At 40.9% G+C, this 20,074-nt stretch overlaps 1 protein-coding gene across 3 annotated transcripts in view; it reads left to right on the top strand.

Moving 5' to 3' along the window:
- CUX1 (cut like homeobox 1) overlaps positions 1-20,074 on the top strand; it is a 276,370-nt gene that overhangs the window by 37,934 nt on the left and 218,362 nt on the right. For all 3 annotated transcript variants that reach the window (XM_068415819.1, XM_068415820.1, XM_068415818.1), the window contains exon 2: positions 14,053-14,163. In XM_068415819.1, the coding sequence (XP_068271920.1) occupies positions 14,053-14,163 (111 nt within the window). The remainder of the gene's footprint in view (positions 1-14,052; positions 14,164-20,074) is intronic.

The raw sequence follows: 20,074 nt of genomic DNA, 5'->3' as shown, positions 1-20,074 counted from the left end.
GTCAGTATTAAAATGCACAAGCAGGCTTATTCCTTACTCACAAAGGGCCAGATTAAAGTCCAAGATTAGGGTACGCTGCAGGAGTATCAAAAGAAGAAAAGGCATTCTGCATCATTTCTCTAAATAGCTTCTGCATGTGGTAATGAAGGAACAGGGCAAGGCAGCACAGGAATGCTGCAGTCCCCGTGAATAGATGCGCAAGGAGGAGTCTGCCTTCTGGGTTTATTTCTAGTTTAATTGTTGGTTATTTTTGCTATCCCTGTTATTGTTCGGGCACCAGCACAGAAGAAACTGTACTTCTTTCAAAGCGTAATTCCTAACCCCATACTGTAGGTCCTTCTTCGCTTCTTTCCCAGACAATTTTCTAGAGCGTTATCTATCTGTCCAGAAATGTGTAAAATACAAAGCATGAAAGATACAGAAACAAATCAAGTGAGTTTTTACACAAAAATAAGAAAGTGTGTGTAGGTGGTTGTTTTGCCTTGTAACTTCTTTAATGGTGGTGCCGTGAAAAAGTAAATGACATAACATGCATTGCTTTTTCCCAAATATTTCTTAGCATTTTAGGGTTCATCCCACAGCAAACCTACACACATTAAACTCAAACGCATGTATCTCACTGAGTACCAATAGAGATCGAGGAAAGGTTGGCAAATCCTTTTGAGATTTTTGTCTGCAATTGCAGAATCCTGTGTATTGCTGCACACAGAGCACAAAAATTAAAGATTGATTTATAGTCACGTAACTAATATAACCAGAGACATTGTGGGAAATAATTCTAGGGGCTTACAAACAGTGCTTAATTTGCAGCGGTACATCAAACAGCATTTAGCAATCCCTTTCCAAATTATCCTCTCCTAATAGGAATCTAATGTTACTGTTAAGTGCCTGGACGGATTGCACTGGAGCCTGAAGCCCTGCCTCTGGTCAGAGCAAGCGTGCGGCGTGGCGCGAGCGTTCTCACACCGCTCTGCCTCGGCCCGTGTGGGAATCGATGCAGCTCGGATGTTGCAACATCAGGCAGCCAAGTGAATGGCATCTGTTCAAGGAGGAACTTGGGTGAAACTTCCCAGGGTTCTAACTGTCTGGGCCCTGGCACATAAAAGCCGAGGAAGCATCCAAGCGCTGTAGCAATAGCAGTTAAGTCCGCGTTAGTAAATGTAGCATTTGATGCGGTGTGTTTAGCAAAGGTGGCTTGTGTGGTGTTTAAACAGCGAAGCCAACCACTTGGCCTCAAGACTGGGTGGATAAGGCAGCTTGCAGAATGGGATGGACAACAAAAATCCCAAAGAAAAATAAACATAAAACTCAAAACAAAAACAAAACAAAAAATCCCCAAGAAAACCCCACTCCACCATGCCCCCAGAAAAACCTCCAGTTTTATTCTGGGCTGCATAAGGAAGGTGGAAAGCCAGGATCAAATTCTAAATGTCTTTTTCCTGGGTGATGTAAAAGAAGTGGAGAGAAAGTAAAGAAGAATAAACCTGTGGTGGGTTTAAGCAGAGTTTGACATTTGCTTGTAGGATTCTAGATATATGATTAACTGTTGTTTTTCACTTAACTTTAGCTAAAAAATTAATCAGGCTTCAGCTGAATGGTGGTTGTTCTCGGTTCGCTTACTGTTCAGGTTAACATCTCTAACGTGAGATGACCGCTGCATTTCAAACTTTTTCTCCCCCAGTGCTGTTTCTGTGGCTCCAGAGAATTTTCTGCAAGGTGTTTTCGATGATCTGCTTTGAATGTCTGTCTTTGTAATGCAAAAATTAAATTCTCATGGTTTTTTGTGTACTTAAATACTGAACTCTGAAGAGCACTAAGAAGTGTTAGGCTCTCTGTGATGCTGCTGTTGAAGCAGATGTCTATAGATGTCTTTGTGTAGAAGAACTACTGTTTTGTTTAGATTATCCTGTGTACTTATCAGCCAGATACACTGCCAAAACCCAGTTCTGGTGGTCTGATAATTCCATGGTTTTGTGGGGCTTCATATTTGTCCACTTGCTTCTTCTGCAATAACCTTAGTAGTTACGTATTCAGTTCATAGCAGAAATGCATTTTCTTTTAAATAGATGTTCTTTAACTAGAACCCTTTTTTTTTTCCTTCTTATTTTTTCCTAATCATGAGTTATCTAAACTGGGAGAGAGAGAAAACCGGTCTCAAAGTACAACTTTTGTTGTTTGATATAATGTGTAGCATGTTGTGTCATCTCAGAAGAGGCATTTTTGGATCAAACTTTCGGATTGTCAGGCCTAGGGCTTCATAGTGTTTCATCGTTTTTCTCAACAGAAATGCTTTCTGGCATGTGGATGAGGGTGTCCAACACTCTCATCAGCATATATGCAAGCTAAAATTTGGCTTTTCTTTGAGAGTGTCTAGATAAAGGATGGAGATACTAGAGGCAGTGAATCTGAGAGTGAGTAGCTCAGAGGTAATTAGCTATTTATTTGTAGTTTGTCTGAAAAGCACATGGGGTTGGAGAACAGCATTAGCAACTTCAAACTGTTCACTAAGAGCCTTTAGCTTGCTGCTGTAGGTCACATATTTGAATGCTATTTTTGGTTCAAAAATGTGATACTGATTAAATACATAATACAGATAGGAAATTAGTCATGAGGACCTGACTTTTGTTCCTGAGGGACTTGGGCTGACTCTGGACTTGGTTTCAGCCACAGCAAAAAAAGAGGGGATGTAGTCCCACTGTATTGGAAAGTGTTGCTGTTTATTTCAGTTTTCATATTGCAGGGGGAGAGAGAGGTGTGTGTAGATATATGGACTGAAAATCACTGTATGACAGAATGCCTTGAAAAGATGCAAATCTGAATGATTTCTTGGTAAAGAGATCACTTATGTCCTTAGTACCTCATCTACCTCCCCAGATTGCCGGGAAGCAAATATTACTGTATTGTAGATAACTGATCGGTAGAGTTTCTTTCTGTGGGTGGGAAGGGAATGAAGTAATCTGTTCCATCAGCTTGTAAAACCGAACTAATTAACAGACAATCAGCATTGACTGAGACAGCTGCACTCTTTACTGAGGGACTGTAAACACAGAGTCTGCACAGAATTGTTTTTACTGCTCTAAAGTGCAAGAAATTTGAAATTGTATTTGATAGCCAAAATTAAGGACTTTTTAAGTGACAGTGTATCATAGCAAGGTTGACAGTGCCACTGCAGCTAAATCTGTTGTTTTCATTTTAGTGTGAGTTGTCACAGTGAAAAGTGGGGGCATTCTATAAATGATCACCAAAGAAGTTTTTTATGGTTAAAAAAGTATTTTAGACTTAGTTGTGTTCATGCAGCATGTGCCCTAGTTGTGTTAGTTTAGCCTTAGTTGTGTTCATGGAGCAAGCAGACCTTGTCTGTCCGAAGCGCGGTGCTCACCCTGGTAGGCGTGCCTTTTACCGATTCTGAATGCCGGATTTGCAGTATTTAAAAAATATTTTATGTATGCCTTTGTTAATGCATGATTTCTGGAAGGCCTTTGTAATAATTGCTGATAAATGGTTTAGGGTATGCTACTAGACATGCTGATTTAATAAAATGGACAGTCCATGTTAAAAATACTGTACGGAGAATAGTACTTCTGGTTCTAAACTTGCTTGCAACATTATTAACATTAAGCATGTTAATTTTTCGTATATGCTGTTATGCGTGCTGTCACCTCCAAGCCGGCCTCCTTGTGACTGTACATCAGCTAATTTTACTTCATGAGTCAATTCTGCTATTTTCCTTTTCATGTCACAGAAAACGAGCTTAACTAAGTACTGCAATATGTTGTTGGGAAACACCTAGCTAGAAAAGGCATTCTGCATTCCACTGCCCCTGCCTCTTGATTTCAGTTCAGTGTAAACTGTGATACTTCTGCTGAACTGTAATCGGCCAGATAAAATATTAAAACCTATAAACATTTTCTGAAAGGCTTCAAAATCTGGTATTCTGTTTAATCGTTCAAAATATGTAATGCTTGCGATCGGTATTAAATGCCAGACATACATTTATACCGGTGTGTGTTGTCATGCCAAGCTGAGTCATTATTTGGGATTTAGGTCTGAAGGAATACTGAGAGGCCTAAATGGGACTTTAGTAGTAGCAAAGACCTAAATAAAGAAAATGTTGCTTTCTTGTTTCCTATTTATAATTTTTAAGAAAACATCCACCAATTGCATTCACGGGCAACTTCTCAAAAAAGCTGTATTTTTCCCATCATGGGAAAAATGCATAAACCTTACAGCGTGCCCAGAAAGTCAACAAACTCAGGCTGAGGGAGGAAGCATCTTAGTCAGGAGTCAAGGACCGTTCTCTGAAAACACTCTGCCAAATAATCTTCCTGCTTAAATTGTTTATCAAACAGCAATTTCATTTGCCATTCATTTTCTTCTGATCTTGTTTTTGTTACTACTTATTTCTTAATACGAATTCTCCGTCCAGCTTCCTCTGCAAAACTCTGCGGTCCCTGTCCTGTGCCTGATGCCCCTCTGGCTGTGCAGCTCTTCTGCAGGGGAACAAAGAGCATTGGCGAAGGGACATATCGGCATTTAAACGTGTCCCTTGACCAGCAGTAAAAGGGGCACGTGAAATGAAGCCTATTAGACAACATTTTCAAGATGTATTTTGTGGGTTTTCCCTAGTGCACATGCCTGTTGTTCAGGCTTTTAAACTAATAACAAGATACTCCAAGTTAATACTAGTCCCATCTTTCCAAACCGTATTTGTCATACACATGGGAGGATAGTTTATTCATCTATTACACCACTTCTGCAATGCCCAAAACCATGAGAAGGGAGTGAAATGTGGAGGTGGTGTGTTAGTCCAAGTCCATGGTAATTTTTTCCCATCCCTCAAGGAGTTACTTTGTTGGAATGTGGTTTTAAAAGTATTTTTAGGTTGCTTTTTTCAGTGTGTATTATACTTCTGTTGGTAAATATTTTATGTCCAAATGTTAGGAAAGAGCTTAAGGAGCTTTCGGGTTGGTGATTGCATTTGGAGGCTGAAAGAGTATTGAATGGTTGTTGTGAGGGTCTTCAGGGTGGACAGTTGGTCTGTCTGCAGTGGTTAACCATGTTAAAAAAATATAAAAATAAAATTAGTAACTCGTGTTGTCAAAGGAAAAATAATTGTGAATTTTTGTTCGAAATGACACTTAGAGTAGTTGGGATTTGGTGAAATGAAATAAAAGTTTGTTTTCATTTAGAATAAAAACAAAACAAAAAAGCTTGAGGTGTTTGTTTTTTTTTTTTTAAACAGTACGTTCCCAGAACTCACACTGAAACAAGACTGGGTGTATGTGTATTATTGATTTATTGGTGGCAGCCTATATAGCAAGTTATCAGTCTTGGTCCGTGTTACAGTATGCGTCTTGCTTAAAGCACGGTCATGCTTCATTTACTAGCAAAGCTTTGGGCTGAAAAGGGGAGTAACTAAATACTTTAAACGATGTAACAGAGCTTAGTTAAAGGGTTGAACTTTTTGTTACTTAAACCACTCTTTTAAGACTACATTTTGCTTTGATCTGTGGTCAAAAGAATTATTTAATGTAACTCATGGGTCTGATGTTACTGGGAAGCAAGACATTAGCTGAAGTTAGTGAGGGTGTTTTATTACAAAATGGCAGCGTAATCCCCTTCCACCTGAACACAGTGGCCGCTGCATTAGCGGCTTGAAACAAATGATAAGAGTAGTGCATTAAGTAGTTTGTAATTACTCATCAGTTAATTGCTTTTTTTTTTTTTTTTTGAAGGGCCAAAGCCCTTTTAAAAATTGCCTACAAAAAATGTGTTTTATGGAGCATGCTTGCTGTGCACCTCCTGGCTAAAACCTAGTAATTTGTTGGTATCAGAAATGTGATTAGACCGTTGCTTTTTTTTTTTCTTCGCCGTCTTTCTCATGTGCAGCTCTTCCAGCCCCGGCACTGGCGTGTGTGTGGGGAGGGCTGAGAAGGGGTCTGGGGGAGACACCTCCTGCCCCGACCCCCCGCACTCCTGACGGCTGTGACAAAGCAGAAGGGCAGGGTGGCCCGAGTGGGACCCGGCGTGGTGCGATCTTGATGGCGTGGTTATTGCCTTCTCTGTTGCCACTTAAAAGAAGGGGTAATTTGTCTGCTGTGGTGTGGGGAGAACCATGGCGAGTATGGCTGCTGGCGTTGTGTCTTGGTCAGCTTTTGATCGACTAATGAGATAGAAGGTCAGGCAGATGTGTTTTACTGTGTGTCTTGCCTAGGCAAAGTCTTTGCAAGCAACACTGGGTTTCCTTTGGTTTCCCATAATTTATTTTATTTGGCAGAAGAAGATGTAGTTTGATTCCTCACCACCCTGTCGCTGCTATGAAAGTCACAAATATTAAGTGGAGGCATTTTTTTGTTTCTTCCAAAGTGATTAACCAGCATGTATGCGATTAGCTAACTTAATTTTATCGTGTAGAAAGCCATCATCTGCGTAGGGCAGGGAAGCAGGAGTTTACATGGTTGCAATGCAAGTTGGGGTGTGACTTGCTGCGTGGCTGAGGGACGGTGGGCAAGTAGATTGCTCCGAGTCGGAGCAGTGCTTGCTGCTTCCCACTGTACACTTGCTGTCTGAAATCCTGCCTTCTGGGAAGCCTCACTGCAGCGACATTTAAATTAATTCATTACTTTTCGGCCTTTTCTGTTGTAGTTATTGAAGGAACTAGTTTGAACTTTTGCTTTTAAGTGGAAGAGTGTGAAAATTAATGTGTGGGAAGTCAGTGAAGTTGTAAGCAGTTATCCCCCAGGACGGGAGCTGTAGCAGGCTGGTTGTGGACGTGCTGCGTTTTCAAAAACAAGGGAGCCCTCTCCCCAGCAAACACTTGCATTTACTTTTTAGGAAACTTATGTCCTTTGAAAGTGTAATGAACTGAAATGCAAAACCGAGCGGAGTGTTAAGTAACTGATGGAGGAGGTTTGCTGAAAGGTTTTTTTTTTGCCAGGTATTGAAACCAAACTGCGAGGTCTTTGGGTGAGGTAATGGAAGGTGGTGGGTTTGTAACATTGTAGGGGCTACGGTGCAGGTAGGAGAGCATCTATGTGAGACTTTAAAGCGGGCTTGGAGAGGAGCAGTGAGTGCTGCTGGGGTCTGGGTGACGCCTTCCAGCTGGTTTTTCGCTTGCCCAACACTTGAAGTGAATGCTTGCTGCTGCGTGGTAGCAATGAGGTGAAAGTAGACCTGGTGGGAACGAAGGCAGAGATGACTAATAGTCTGGTGTAGAAGCAGAGGAACATGAGGAGGAGGAGAGAAGCCTTGGGGTTGGGGTTGAGGATGCTGTGAGTGAAACCTGAAGCTCGTTTCTGGAGAGAAGTCAGAGTGTGTCGGGAGCGGTGCCACTGTCACCAGCGGTGCAGACCCAGCCTGGGTGCTGCTCGTTGGGGCTTGTGAAGGCATTGTTCAGCCCTGAATGCACATAGCTCTGAGGAGGGTGGAAAGAGAGAATAAATAATGCCTGAAGATGCAAACTGCCTTTTGGAACAAACAGGCAATGTTTCATTATTTTCCTGAGTGAGCAGAAAAGCTTGTTAAGTAGATCCTACAGGCCTTTGGCACTGAGGTCTTTATAGCTCTGGACCATCTCCCATTCTTTGCATTTTCTAAAAAGTTTTGAATTCAAGGTGTAGAAGAAAAGACAGGCATAATATTGTGTTGGCTGTGGCACTGGCAGTCTTTTCCCCTAGTAGCACATTTGTTGCTGGCATTGGTATTTATGCAGCTGGTTTATGCTGATAGTAGCTCCTTTTGAAAAGCCAGTGCTAGAATTCCCCTCTTGCAGGGTTCTTTGATAGGCTGGGAGGCCTTCCCTGCGTTTGTGGTAGTGGCTGGTGTTACCACGAACAGACAAAGTCACAATACACTTTTTTTTTTAGGCTTTCCTTTTGTTTTGTTTTTTAAGAGCCTGTTAATTAAGGTATCTTGTTGATAGCAACATCGGCACCTCTGTTTTTGTCCTCTCTTTGCTTTATGCGGTGGCCACCACACACAGTGACTCACTGTCCAAAAGCTTTGCATGGAGCACAAAATTTGTTCCAGTTAAAGCTTGTTTAAAAACCTACCTGCAGTCAAATTACTTGAGTATGCGGAAATAAAACGTGTTTATTGAAATTTCCTAACTAATTCTGTGTGTGAAAGGTAGTTGCATCAGTTTGCCAAATGACAAAATTCTTCAGAAACATGTTTTGTTTAATGTTTATGGGTTTTGATTTTTTTTTTTCTCTCTCCAGGAGTGTAAAAAGCAGGTATTCTGGTCTTTGCTTTGTTACTTGTTCATCATTCACTGCTGATTTGTAAGGCAGGGGAACCGTGGTTCTTGGTGTTGCGCTTGCATGGAACTCTCTGATCTTTCCTTTTGTTTGTGTGAAAAGGGGGCTTTACAGCGAGGCAGACACGAACTCATTTTACAGGAAAGAAACTCCTTCCATTGCTGCATTCTTACAGTATGTTTTACCTTTCTGAGCCCTTTCACATTGGAGCTGGTGCTTGCTTTCTACAGTCAAAATAGACATTAACAAACATTCCCATCATCAGCTTTGTGGTTACTTCCCTGGTCCTGATCTAGAGCTTTATCAAGTGAGTGTGTGTGTTTGTTTTTCCAGAGAAACACATCAAGCTCACAAAGCAGTTTATAATTTATGAAATATTTCTGAAATACTTACGTGATCAGTACCTAGGCTTCTGAACAGGTGAAAACTATGGGACTTTTAAGATTGAAGGATAGATTATCTAATATATCAGTTAGGGAAGTGTAAAATTTCCCCAAGACAAGTAGGCTGAGTGTATGCAGAGTTGTGCCAGACACTTCTACGTTGGTGTCGTTGCACTGAGGAATTTTCCTTTAACTGGAAATTAAAAATTACAAAAAGCTACATGGAGAGCTTTGATAGATCTGACAAATGCAATCCTGGGAGAGGTTGAAAACAAAAATGAGACTACTGAAAACTCCTTTCAGTGGCAGATTTTAGTGTAGAGTGGGTAACTGATTGAAATGGTGATAAAGGGAAATACCTTAAATACACAGAAACAGGATTTCAGGGGAAATGGTTACTACTACATTTACTGGTAGCAAATTCCTAATCTACGTGCAGTTGTGATTTGTGTCTATCCTTGTAATAAGTAAAATGAGGTTTATGGTGAAAAAGTGCTGTTAACATCTGCAGCCCAGCTCAAGGCCTAGGCATTGCCTCCCTGACTAGAAAGAAGTCTACCAGAAAAAAATCAGTCTGTCTTAAAGTTGTGATACATGTTTCTTGCTCCAGTGTAAGAGCTTTGTGGTAAACATGGAAGGGATTAAGCATTTTAAAACGGGAGAATAACAAAATTTTGGGAAACAGTTACATCGCAGTACTTGCAGATAATTATTACAGCTTTTTAGAACTTTTTTCATGTGAAACGTAGGAATACTGGTTCTAAGCAGAGACTGAATACTGGTTATGATGGATTACGGTAGAGCAGCTTTTTGGGGATTGGGATGCTGCAGAGTGTTGGTTTCTTGGGTCCTGAAACACCCATGTATACCATCGCGCTCCCAAAATTCATCCTTCCTATGTGTCCTTTCTGCTTATCCCCTTTCCTTCCGCAGTGTCCATAAAGCGGAGGGTGCTCTTCTTGCCTCTGGCTTTGCCTTTCGCACACGATCTTTTTAGTCCTGTTTCACTCGCATAAGCAGAGCAGGGCAGGAGTGAGCAGCCTTGGCACCATGGGGTTCTCTCTGCTTATATAGTCTCATTTTCTCCCACTTTTTGTATGGGGGAACAGAGACTTCATAAATATCCAAGAATGCCCAATTTCTTTCTAGAATCGTTTTCCCAAGTGAGTAGTTTTTGGAGAGCCCATGGGACTCCTCTCTGAGAGATGCCAGCCAGCCAGCCGCTCGCAGTGCTGGGCAGGCAGAAGGGCTGGTGTGAAGCTTCGTGTTATAAAAGGGAGGGAGGATTTCGGTGTGCTAAACCGGTCGGTTGTCAGAGCGGTGCAGACCTGCTGGCCGGGTGATTATCAAGGTGTGCATCTTGTAGGGAAAAACATGTCAGCCGTAAAAGAAAACAACCCGGAAGCCTGCCAGCAATGAGGCTGGAGTTTCGTAATTACTTGAGGTCAACCTAATTGCAGGTTGGTGCCCAAAAGGGGGGTTCCACCAGCCCCCCTCGCTCCAGCTGTGTTTCCCCACCTCCCTTTTGTAATGGTGCAACACCTTGTAGCTGCAGGGGGGGCTGATTCAGCGCAGCAGAAGTTAGGAGGGGCGAGGGGGGATATGTTTTTAGCAGGCGTGCTGTCCTGCCGCGGCTCCCTGCGCAGCTGTGCCACCACGGTCTGGGGCACAGGGGTGGCAGAGGCAGAACGAGCGGGGACGGCTCCTGGGGAGCCTGGAAGAGGCTGGAAATACTGGCGTTAAAGGAGGACAAATTCACTTCAAGTTGATTGTTGTTACAGTGAATCGCAGATTGACCCTTCTAGTTTGAGATTATTTTTTTTTTAATACTGCATGAAAGAAACCTTTTAATGTTTGTTTTCGGAGGACTTTTAATGACTCCTGCACTTAAGACCATAAGGCTTGTCTCCTCTCTTCCCACTGCCTTCCTCCTACTCCCAATAAATTTGTTGAAATAGGTCAAAGTAGAAGCCCTGGAGAGAGTTCTTTAGTTATCTATGGCTTAAGTAGTGTCTGCCCTAAATTGATGGGGCTTTGGGGTAAGGGGAAAGATAATGGTCTTGCTTGTTCTCTCTCAAAATGTGCCTCAAGTAGTGACTCGCTTTTTTGCAGGGGCGATTGAATGGTGGCTATTTTGGGTCAGAAAGTTTATTAGCCAGTGTTGAATCAGTGGAACTAAAGCTCCTGGGCTTTCGATCCTTTCTGTAGTCAGGTCACCACTGCAACACCTTTGAGCCCTGGTTTCTGTTTGCTTTTCATTGGAACCTTTTTGATTTCAAAGGTGTGGAGAATGATACTGAGACATGGTGTCCTATTTTTGTTACACTCTAAAGGACTCTCCAATTTGCTTCTCTGTGTACCATATTACACCACCTTTTACTTAATATCTACTTAGAGAGTGGTTGCAAGGCTTGGGAAGTGTGTATACCTTTGAATGTTACATGGTACTCAGGTTTGAAATCTGAAAGTTTAATGCTACTTACTCCTTAATATGTGCTTGCTTGCAGAAATAATGCATTGGCCACGTTGAATTTTTACAAAAATTGAGGTATCTCATGAGATTAAGTCACAAAAGTATGAAAAATCTGCTGTTACTGCTTGTGGGTTGTAATCCTATGTCTATTTTTAGGTTTAAATAAATGAAACTTGCATTGTATACAGTTGAGATCAAGTAAGGAAGAAAAAGTAAACGATTTTTCAGATAGTTTTGATTTTGGGCTTATTAACTGTGACATAGCTTGAAGGTTTAGTATCTCGTTTTATATCAGATCTTGTATACAGGGCTAGCTATCTACTGTTCCTCAGCTGGAATGGCATCTTACTGTACCTGTTGTTCATAAATGCTAGGCAAGATCTTGAGCTTGTGGGCTTCAGCCCACAGCATCAAACAGTTCAGTGGTGCGTGCTGGCATCTCTCCTTGGCGACATCTGTACCTGAGATGTCACGTAAGGAGATGTTTTGTGGTGAGAAATTATCAGACCTGTCCCAGAAGGAATTGTGGAAGTAATGGGAAGGTGCCCGTAGTAAGCGCACTGTGGCACTGGTATCAATCAAGCAGTGAGGGCGAGAAGGTACCTGACTCTTCTTTGCTACCTGACTCTTCTCTTCATAATAGCACAAAATATGAAATATGATTTATTTTTAAATCAGTCCTTCTTTTCCTTTCTTGTCTCTAAACTTGGAAATATAAGTCTTTAAAAAGTCTACGTTTTCATCGGTGAAGTTGCTTGCTAGCACTCTGTATTGTAAAACAAAGCTTTTGATTCTTTGGTCTACTGAAATTCCCTCTTCCTTCATGATTTGTGTTTTCTTTGCTTTGCTTTAAATGTGTGCTTCCTTTTTAAATATAGTTTCCCAAGTTGCTGGCTGTACCAGATTGTTTATATTTTTTAAAAGCCTTCTGCTTAGCCGTTATATTGCTCTTTATAGTACTGCTTAACCACATTGGTTTCTGTTGCTCTTTTTTCTTGCATAAACTTAGCTGGGATGAATTTCAAATGTGGTTTATCCAACTGGTAAGTATTTCCCACTTTTCTGCAATAGATTTCACATATGTTACAGAATTCCAAACCAAGATCTGGTGGACATATTGCCCTGTTCTCTCCCTCGAAGTCAGAAATAGAGGGTTTTTAAGCATTGCAGTGACAATATTTAGGTCACTGGCTCCAGCGTGTTGTCTAGCTTCAAATCCATTTGTCATATTTAGCTTATTTCCAAGGATTAAGATAACTATGGTCCATATATTTATTATTAAAAAAAAAAAAAAATCTTTGGTTTGTGGTAATAAACCTAAAGGGGGAAAAAAGTATTGATCCTTTTGAGTTGGAAACTGCAGAAGGCTTTTTTTTCCCCTCCACAGGTCAAACTGTGAAGTCACGTAAAACGCACGTACGTCCATCCAGTCATTCAAAGTTACAGGACTTACCCTTACAAAAATGTAACTAAGAATTTGGAATTAGGCTTTTTAGAGTATCTAGAAACTAGTATCTATCTGCCAGTCCTGTACATTCTTTTTTTAAACTTGCAGAACAGAGGTTTTAGCAGGTGTCTGTAGGTACCTGCTGCCTGTTAATATTTCTAACACCTCTGCAAAAATAGGAGAAGGCACATCTTCTGTTTTCCCATTTTGTTTCCCCATATTGGGTACCTAGTTCCACTGGGAAGTATGTATGACCCAATGCATAGTGATTTTTTTATGCTAACCTTCTAGTAGTAACGAAATCTGCTTTACTTCTACTGTGGTTTCTGTGTGTGGTGGTGTCAAGAGATGAGCTGGTCAGTGACTTGACCAGCTACTGGGGATCTGGAATTGGATCCGACAGAAGGTCCCAGGCTTGTTTCCTTGGTCTGGTCCATTACAGGTTGTTGAGTTAACGAACAAATGCCAGTGGCACAGCAGGTTTTCTGGTGGAGAATATCAGGGTTTTTGCATGCAGGTCAGAGGCTTGTTGGCAGAGTGACATGATGAAGATAGCCACAGAGGAGACCTACTTTATGGCTTGCTCTAGCATGTTCTCACTTTTCATGGACTTCTTTCTCGTAGCCAGGTTTTTCTCCTTGCAAATTAATAAGGGGGGAAAGCAGTGCCAAATTCCTCTTGTGAATCCTTGGTTATAACTCCAAGTGGCTTGGGGAATGATGTACGTAGCTGAGTGGAGGGTTTAGCCTTTATTTTTTTTCATGTTATGTGGAAATACTGCAGAAAAGGAATAAACTGACATGGAAGATTGAGTGGTGTTGGTTTGTGCGCTGATAAGTGACCCATTCAGTCTGTTATGGTGACATTTGGAAGCACAGCACCAAGTAAAGAAACTGGGGTGGGGATATTGCATTTGGACGAAGCTGGGCAACGGTCTGTAGGCTGAGCCTGTACTTCAGCCTGGTAGAAGCTGTTGGCAGATAATCTGGCATTCATCAGTTGATTAAAAAAAGATGTGTTTTGGGGAGGAAATGGGGATATCTGCTAATAATTTTAGAGGAATAGATTCCAATAGTAGGAAAAGATAATTTTGTATTCAAATAAGGGAAGGTTTAAATGGAAAAAGAGCATTGCAATGGCAGTATGGCATTATATGCAGTATCTCATTTGAAATTAATAGTGACTGAAGCGTAACCGATCTAGGCTGAAGTATAAGGTTAACCAATATTTGAGTTAATCATATTTTTTTTCATAGAATAACAGTGATATTTTGGTTGCAAGATCGAGTCAGGAAGGTTGTAGAAGTTCATTTGATGTTTTTCAGGAGGTCCAATTTCAGGAAGCTTGGTGCTTTGTTCAGTACTGCTCTGTAGTCCAGCCATCTCGATATTCCAAATGACATGATGTACATATGAGCTTTTATTTTTATTTCCGTGAGAAACAGAAGTCTGACTGTAATTCCTTGTTGGTTTGGTTTGTTTTTCTTGACAGAGAGAGCTCGATGCCACAGCAACAATATTGGCTAACCGGCAAGATGAAAGTGAGCAGTCCAGGAAAAAACTTATTGAGCAAAGTCGCGAGTTCAAGAAAAACACTCCAGAGGTAAGGAGAAAAGCTGTTCCCTTCTGTCGAGTGTCTTGCAGTAGTACATGGTATTAGGCCCATTAAGTGTTCTTTTTTTTTCTCCTAATGGTTTGTTTCCATGATTTTCTTGTGTGTATTGCTAAGTCCACCGTCTTAACTAAGACTGCTTATCTTTGATGGTTTTCTCTTCAGGCAGTTTTTGCGTTCTGTAAATAATGAAATACGAATTGACGTTTTTAGAGGAAGCATGAACATGAGCCTTCAAACAGGCTTGCTCTAAACTTCGTAATAACGTAAAACCTGGAGAACTGCAAAAAAAATTCTTCACTAATCCAAACTCTCTTAGCACTTGGATGTAGAAAGTGACATTTCACTGCCTAAGTAAATCTGTATCAAGGGCATAACTTCAAAGATGCTCATTTTTCCATCAAAAATCAAATTAAGCTTTGCTGTTGATTTCTCTGGAAACTCAGCAAGGTCAGTGCTGAGCCCTTCGGAAAGCTCCGCTCGCTCCGAGGATGTGCCTCGCACGCAGCAGGTGGTGTGTAAGAGGCGTCAGGACCGATGCTCGGCGAACCTCGGAGGGGTGAATATTGCGTGTAGGAGCATTTGAACTCTTCCGTGCTCATGTTAGCATGTGCAGTGTGTGTGTCTGTGTACATGTATGCGTAGTTATATTGAAAATGCATATGAACTCATTTTGTTAACTAATGAATGCACAGCAATGTATAGGGCTTGTTTGTTTTGTGGAGTTTTTTCCCCTGATGATTGCCAGCAATCTGTTCATCCAGGAATGTTCTAGGGTTTCAAAGCCCCTTCCAGAGAACTGATACGCAAGAGTCTGTTCCTTCCAAGTGTCTTCCTGGGAGAGAAAGCAGTAGGCGGCTTTTCCAGCCTTCATTGCTGCTTCTCAAGTAGCAGATGCTGCTTTGCTTCCTGTTGGTACAGAGGGAGAGATGCTGGAGGAGCCTGACCCGGGGAGGGGAGAGAGGGAATTGCGGAGCGGGAGTGACTTACGGGGAAGGGGGAGTGTTTAACTGACACCCCAAGGAGGCTTTGTGGGGCAGAAATCAGGTCTCTTTGTTTGAGGAAGAGGAAATTTGAGGACTGCAGCTTTGAAGGAACAGAACTGTTTTAAAAGGAGCAAAAGAATATGGAGAGTGAATGCAGTAGCTCTGAGAGGGTGAGGAACGAGTTGGTTCCCTTTGCAGAAGTGAGCAAACTGTGGGGATGAAGAGGAGGAAGGAGAGAAGTGGAAGTGTATGGATGGTTTAGGAAATGGAGCAAAATCCAGAAAATAAATAGACTTCTAGGGCCACATTTTTAAATTTTATGCTGGAAGCTTAAATTCATTCTATGAGACTTACTTGAGTTTCCTGCTGCTTGCCTTTTCTTCCTGTAAGGAAAATTCTTCCCACACTTCAGAGTGTGGCCATAGCTGCCAGCTCCTAGCTGATAACACGTTTACAGATTGCTTCAGGGTGATTTCTTTAAGCCAGTTTTATTTTTATGGAGCAGGAGGTTACTGTGGGGAAATAAAACCCCAAACACTGAACTTTTAAGTGCATTGTGAGAGGGCCTTGGTAACTCCATGGGAGTTGATGTGCAGAAGAAAATGATATACTCAGTGTAGTTACTTCCAGGGATATAGTGGGAAAATGATATGCAATTAGTTCTTTCCAGTAAGCAAGATAGGGAAGTTAAATCATTTGACTGTAAGGTTTTAAATACAATTTTACAAAATATAACTCTGTAGCCTCTATTCTCTTCCAAAATATTATATGGAAGGTGTTTTATTCATTCAGGGCCTAGGTTCAAAACAATGGCTCTGAACATCCCCAGTGTTGGGGGAAATTTGGATCTGTGCTAGATTCGACGTCCTGATCTCGTGTCCTGGGACTCCGATGAAACCACGTTCCTTTATAAGCTCGCCTGGGTTTTTTCTGTCTTTCTTTGTTTCTGAACAGCAACACAATCTAACTCTTCTTCTACTTTCTCTGACAGAATTAAAAAATGAAAATGGGAACAAAGAATTAGAAGAAAGTATCCGAACTGTAACAATAGCCAGCTGTAACAGACTTGGTGTGCAGTTATTGCTCCCAGACGCATGGAGGAGATAGCTCAGATGTAGAAGGTCTGATAGGGCCACCCTCTCCTGTCCAAGGTGCTTGTTGGGGTAGATGTGGGTGTGTAAGAGGCAAGAACTGAGCGAGGCAGTGCCCGACCCTCCTTGCTGGAGAACTTCACTGGTATTCCTCTTTATGCAAAGGTTTAAGCTTGTGCACTGTGTGTTCACCTTCAGCTGTTTTCTGCACTCCCCAAAAAGAGAAGGGAAGTCTCTGAATACTTCCAAAACTGTCTAAGCTTTGAGAAGACAGTCGAAAATTAGAAGGCAGGATTATTAACTACGTGACCTGATTTTTTCCAAAACTGCAACTTTGTCTGAAAACCTGCCCAATATGGTGACAACATCCTTGAGGTGGACAGGAAGGGCACAGTGAGCCACTGGCATTTCCAAACTGAAACACTTATGTTACTAAAACATCAAACATGCTCTTTTTAATAACAAAAAAGAGTTCTGTAGTAGAAAACCAGCTTGCATGCAGAACCGTTCTTCCAAGAAATAAATAACCCAGTGTACAGCTTAATTTAAATTTCCACAATGAAGTAACATCTTTCCTGGTATTAAAAAAACACAAAGCCGCAAAGATGGAATTGTTAAATGTTACAGTTAGTTTCAGAATTCCACTTTCCATTTTCTTTTTCATTCTGCTTGCATCCCTGTCAGTGCAGTAGTGGTTTAGCCTGTTCCAGCATCTCTTTTCCTCTGCTGTAGCCAGTCTCACCATAAATCAGGAGACAAGTGTCGATTGCCTTGACTTTCCTATCCATTGCTGTCTGGGATGTCCTCTAGACTTTCCATAATGTCTGCTGCAAGCAATCTCCTGTGTAGCAGGAAAGGATTTGAAAAAAACTACTAATGAAGTTGAGGATGTTTATATTTCTGTTTCTTTTTACTTTAAAATGTGTGACAGATCTATTTGGGTCACTTCTGCCTTCCTTGCAAATTCTCAAATTGCTGCAAAAGAAAGGCAATATTTTCGTGTTCATAGGAATGACTATAGGGCTTTTGGTATTTAAAAATGTTAAAATACTATTTATGACTTGGCATACTGGGAGACGGCTCTGGGAAGAAGTATCTCATGTTTGGGAGCCTTATGAGAACAGAAAATTCAGTGATGGTTGTTACATGCAGAAACTTTTGGAAAGAGTTCTTAATTCCTATTATTCCAAAAATACTCTTCACCTCCTCACACCTTTTCAGAGGTCATTTCAGACCTCGTGCTTATAGATGCTTTGGCATATTTTCAGTCTGGATTTGTTTCATCCTGAGCAGCTACTGTGGAAGGCTGAGACTGGTCAGGAGATTACTTGAAACGTGAATTTTACATGACTGTTACTTGGAAGACATCTCAAAATATATCATGTGCATTGCCACCCTGCATCAGATGATTATTGTCTTGTAGTGATAATTCCTGAACTATTGTGACTAACTATGATAGTTTTTGGGTTATTTTAACCTCTTGTGAAGTTCTTGGTCTAATTCATCGTGTCCTCACACACCAATTCTGGTGTGAATAAGCAAGTGTTTGAATGACCATCTTTGAGAATTTATTTTTTTAGTCTCCAAATAATTTCAGTTGCACAGGTTAGTAATTTTTGGCACAAAGTGAAGATACTTCCTAGTGTTGATAACTTTGCCTTCTTTTCTACCCAGATTCCCGGTTAAGTAACTACTTTTACCTACCTGTTTCTGTTTTAAATGTTGAAAAGCTTACCTAATACTTCCAGTGGTGCATACTTTTAAGCTCGTCAACAACAATAGTGAAACATACCAGAAAAAAAATAACTGAGTAGACTTTGTAAATAAGTAATATGTAATTGTTAAATACTTATGGAGAGGGAAGACAATAATACTTAAGCCTGTTTAACCTATAACTCTCCATTGCTTTCCTTTATGGTTTAGCCGTGTAAACTAGATAATGCTGAGCTGTGTCGGTTATTACCAGGCTCACCTGAAACACGGGTCATTAAACAGAGCACAAGACAGAAGACCAGCCTGAGAGGCCTGGGCAGCTGCTCTTGGGAAATAAAATCAGATACTCATTTTCTAATGTGAGAGCACGAGCTCTAAAATATCAGGCAGATGTGACGTGCCTGCGTAAAGCATGTATTTGGGTACAGGAGCTTACCCTGTGAGCTTGTTACTTTGGTGACTGGTTTGTTTTTTTCCTGATGGTAAGTTGAGCTGCTGATTCCTCACTGTCATTGCCCTTTCCTGTTTCTAGGTTGCAAATGTAGATTTAGAAAGTCAAGGTTACTTTTAAACGCTCAAAGTGACATCTGTATTTTGTAAAGCAGATTAAAGATTGGATCGACAGAGTTATGGAAGGACATAGGAGAGCCTTTAAATGTAGACATAAGACAACATAAGTAACTTCTCAAATAAACAGCTTTAAAATGCCCTGGAAAATAGAATATTGGAAAATGCCAGAGAGCAAAATAAATGAGCATATGAAAAGTGTGTCTTAACACTGACTGGCTGTGGCTGCCTGCTGACCCCAAGGCCTTTTGTAAGTAAATACAAGTTCTGCAGCGTGACAGCGATGTTGCCACTGAGGATCATCCAGCGCTGCGCTGTTGTGTGTGTTCCCATGAGCTCGTGTAGTGGGTTAACAGACGTTTGTACAGCCGCTTTCAAGGTGTTTACACTCTGTGTGTCATTTTGCATGATCAATTCTGTGCTGCCCAGGTTGATCTCTAATGAGTGACGTTACCTGCCGATGTAAAACCTAGCCTTCATCGTTGCTGTTGTTACCTGAACTATTGCTGTCATCCCCGTCCTGCTCCTTTCTGCAGTGCCACTGCTGAGAAAGACGAAGAACGATGAGTCTGTAGAATTTTTTTCTTACGAAAGTAATAGTTTTATTCATGACATTACCTATTAGGGCGATGCGCATTTTTGAGATCTGTGGGTTTTGTTTTTTTGTTTGTTTGTTTGTTTTTAAAAAACCCACATTATCATCACCAGTCATAACTAACTAAAGGAAATGAACACAGTTATTATGCAAGGGCTCAATTTTTTAAAGTTTAAAATTCTGAAATTCTCAGTCTTCAGTGTTTCTGGATCATTCTATTGAATTATCCAGTCTCTCCAGCAAACGATAATCAAATCAAGCTTGAGCAAATGAATATTAGTTCTACTGGTTGAATTAGTTCTTGAAATGAGAGGAGTATCTTTCTAATTTTCTGTAGTGAATTGTGGTTGATTCGTAGCAACTTTGCACAGTCAACTTTGGTCTAGCCTGTGTAACAAAGTGAAAATAATAGAGAATCTACTGAAAGTAGACAGTCCGTTTGAAAATAGTTGATGCTCTCAGTGTCTGTGTACATGGGGGTGAATATTGATTTGCTGCCATCTAGAGCTGGGTCGCTCTACTCCCTTTTTTTCTTTTTTTAATTTTTTTTTTGTTCGCTTTCCCAGTGTGCCTGACAGTCTGTAGTGTGTGAATGCTCCTTCCTCTCCTTTGCCAGGAACATGTGGGAATCCTGTTTTGGGTCCTGACTATGGAAGAACATACATGATATATTTATGTAAAATTTAGCTAGCATAGTACAACTAAATGCAGTTAATACAATTTGTAAATAGTAAATGTATCAGTGCGTGGTAGGGAATAAAAAAATACCGCCTTTCTATGTGTTTCCTGACTTCTTACTTGAAAATTATTTCAGGAAAAAGATGAGGAAGAGAAATGCTGCTTAAATTCTCCCTTTCTTCTCTCTTCCCATCACTTTGAAAATGAGATTTTAAGAGGTTTTTGTTAAGAAGAAATAAATTGGCAGTTAAGCAGTTTGTTCAAAAAAGAAT

This window comes from Nyctibius grandis, chromosome 18 (assembly GCF_013368605.1).
Source record: "Nyctibius grandis isolate bNycGra1 chromosome 18, bNycGra1.pri, whole genome shotgun sequence".
Taxonomy (NCBI): domain Eukaryota; kingdom Metazoa; phylum Chordata; class Aves; order Nyctibiiformes; family Nyctibiidae; genus Nyctibius; species Nyctibius grandis.
This window is presented reverse-complemented; position numbering and strand designations above follow the sequence as displayed.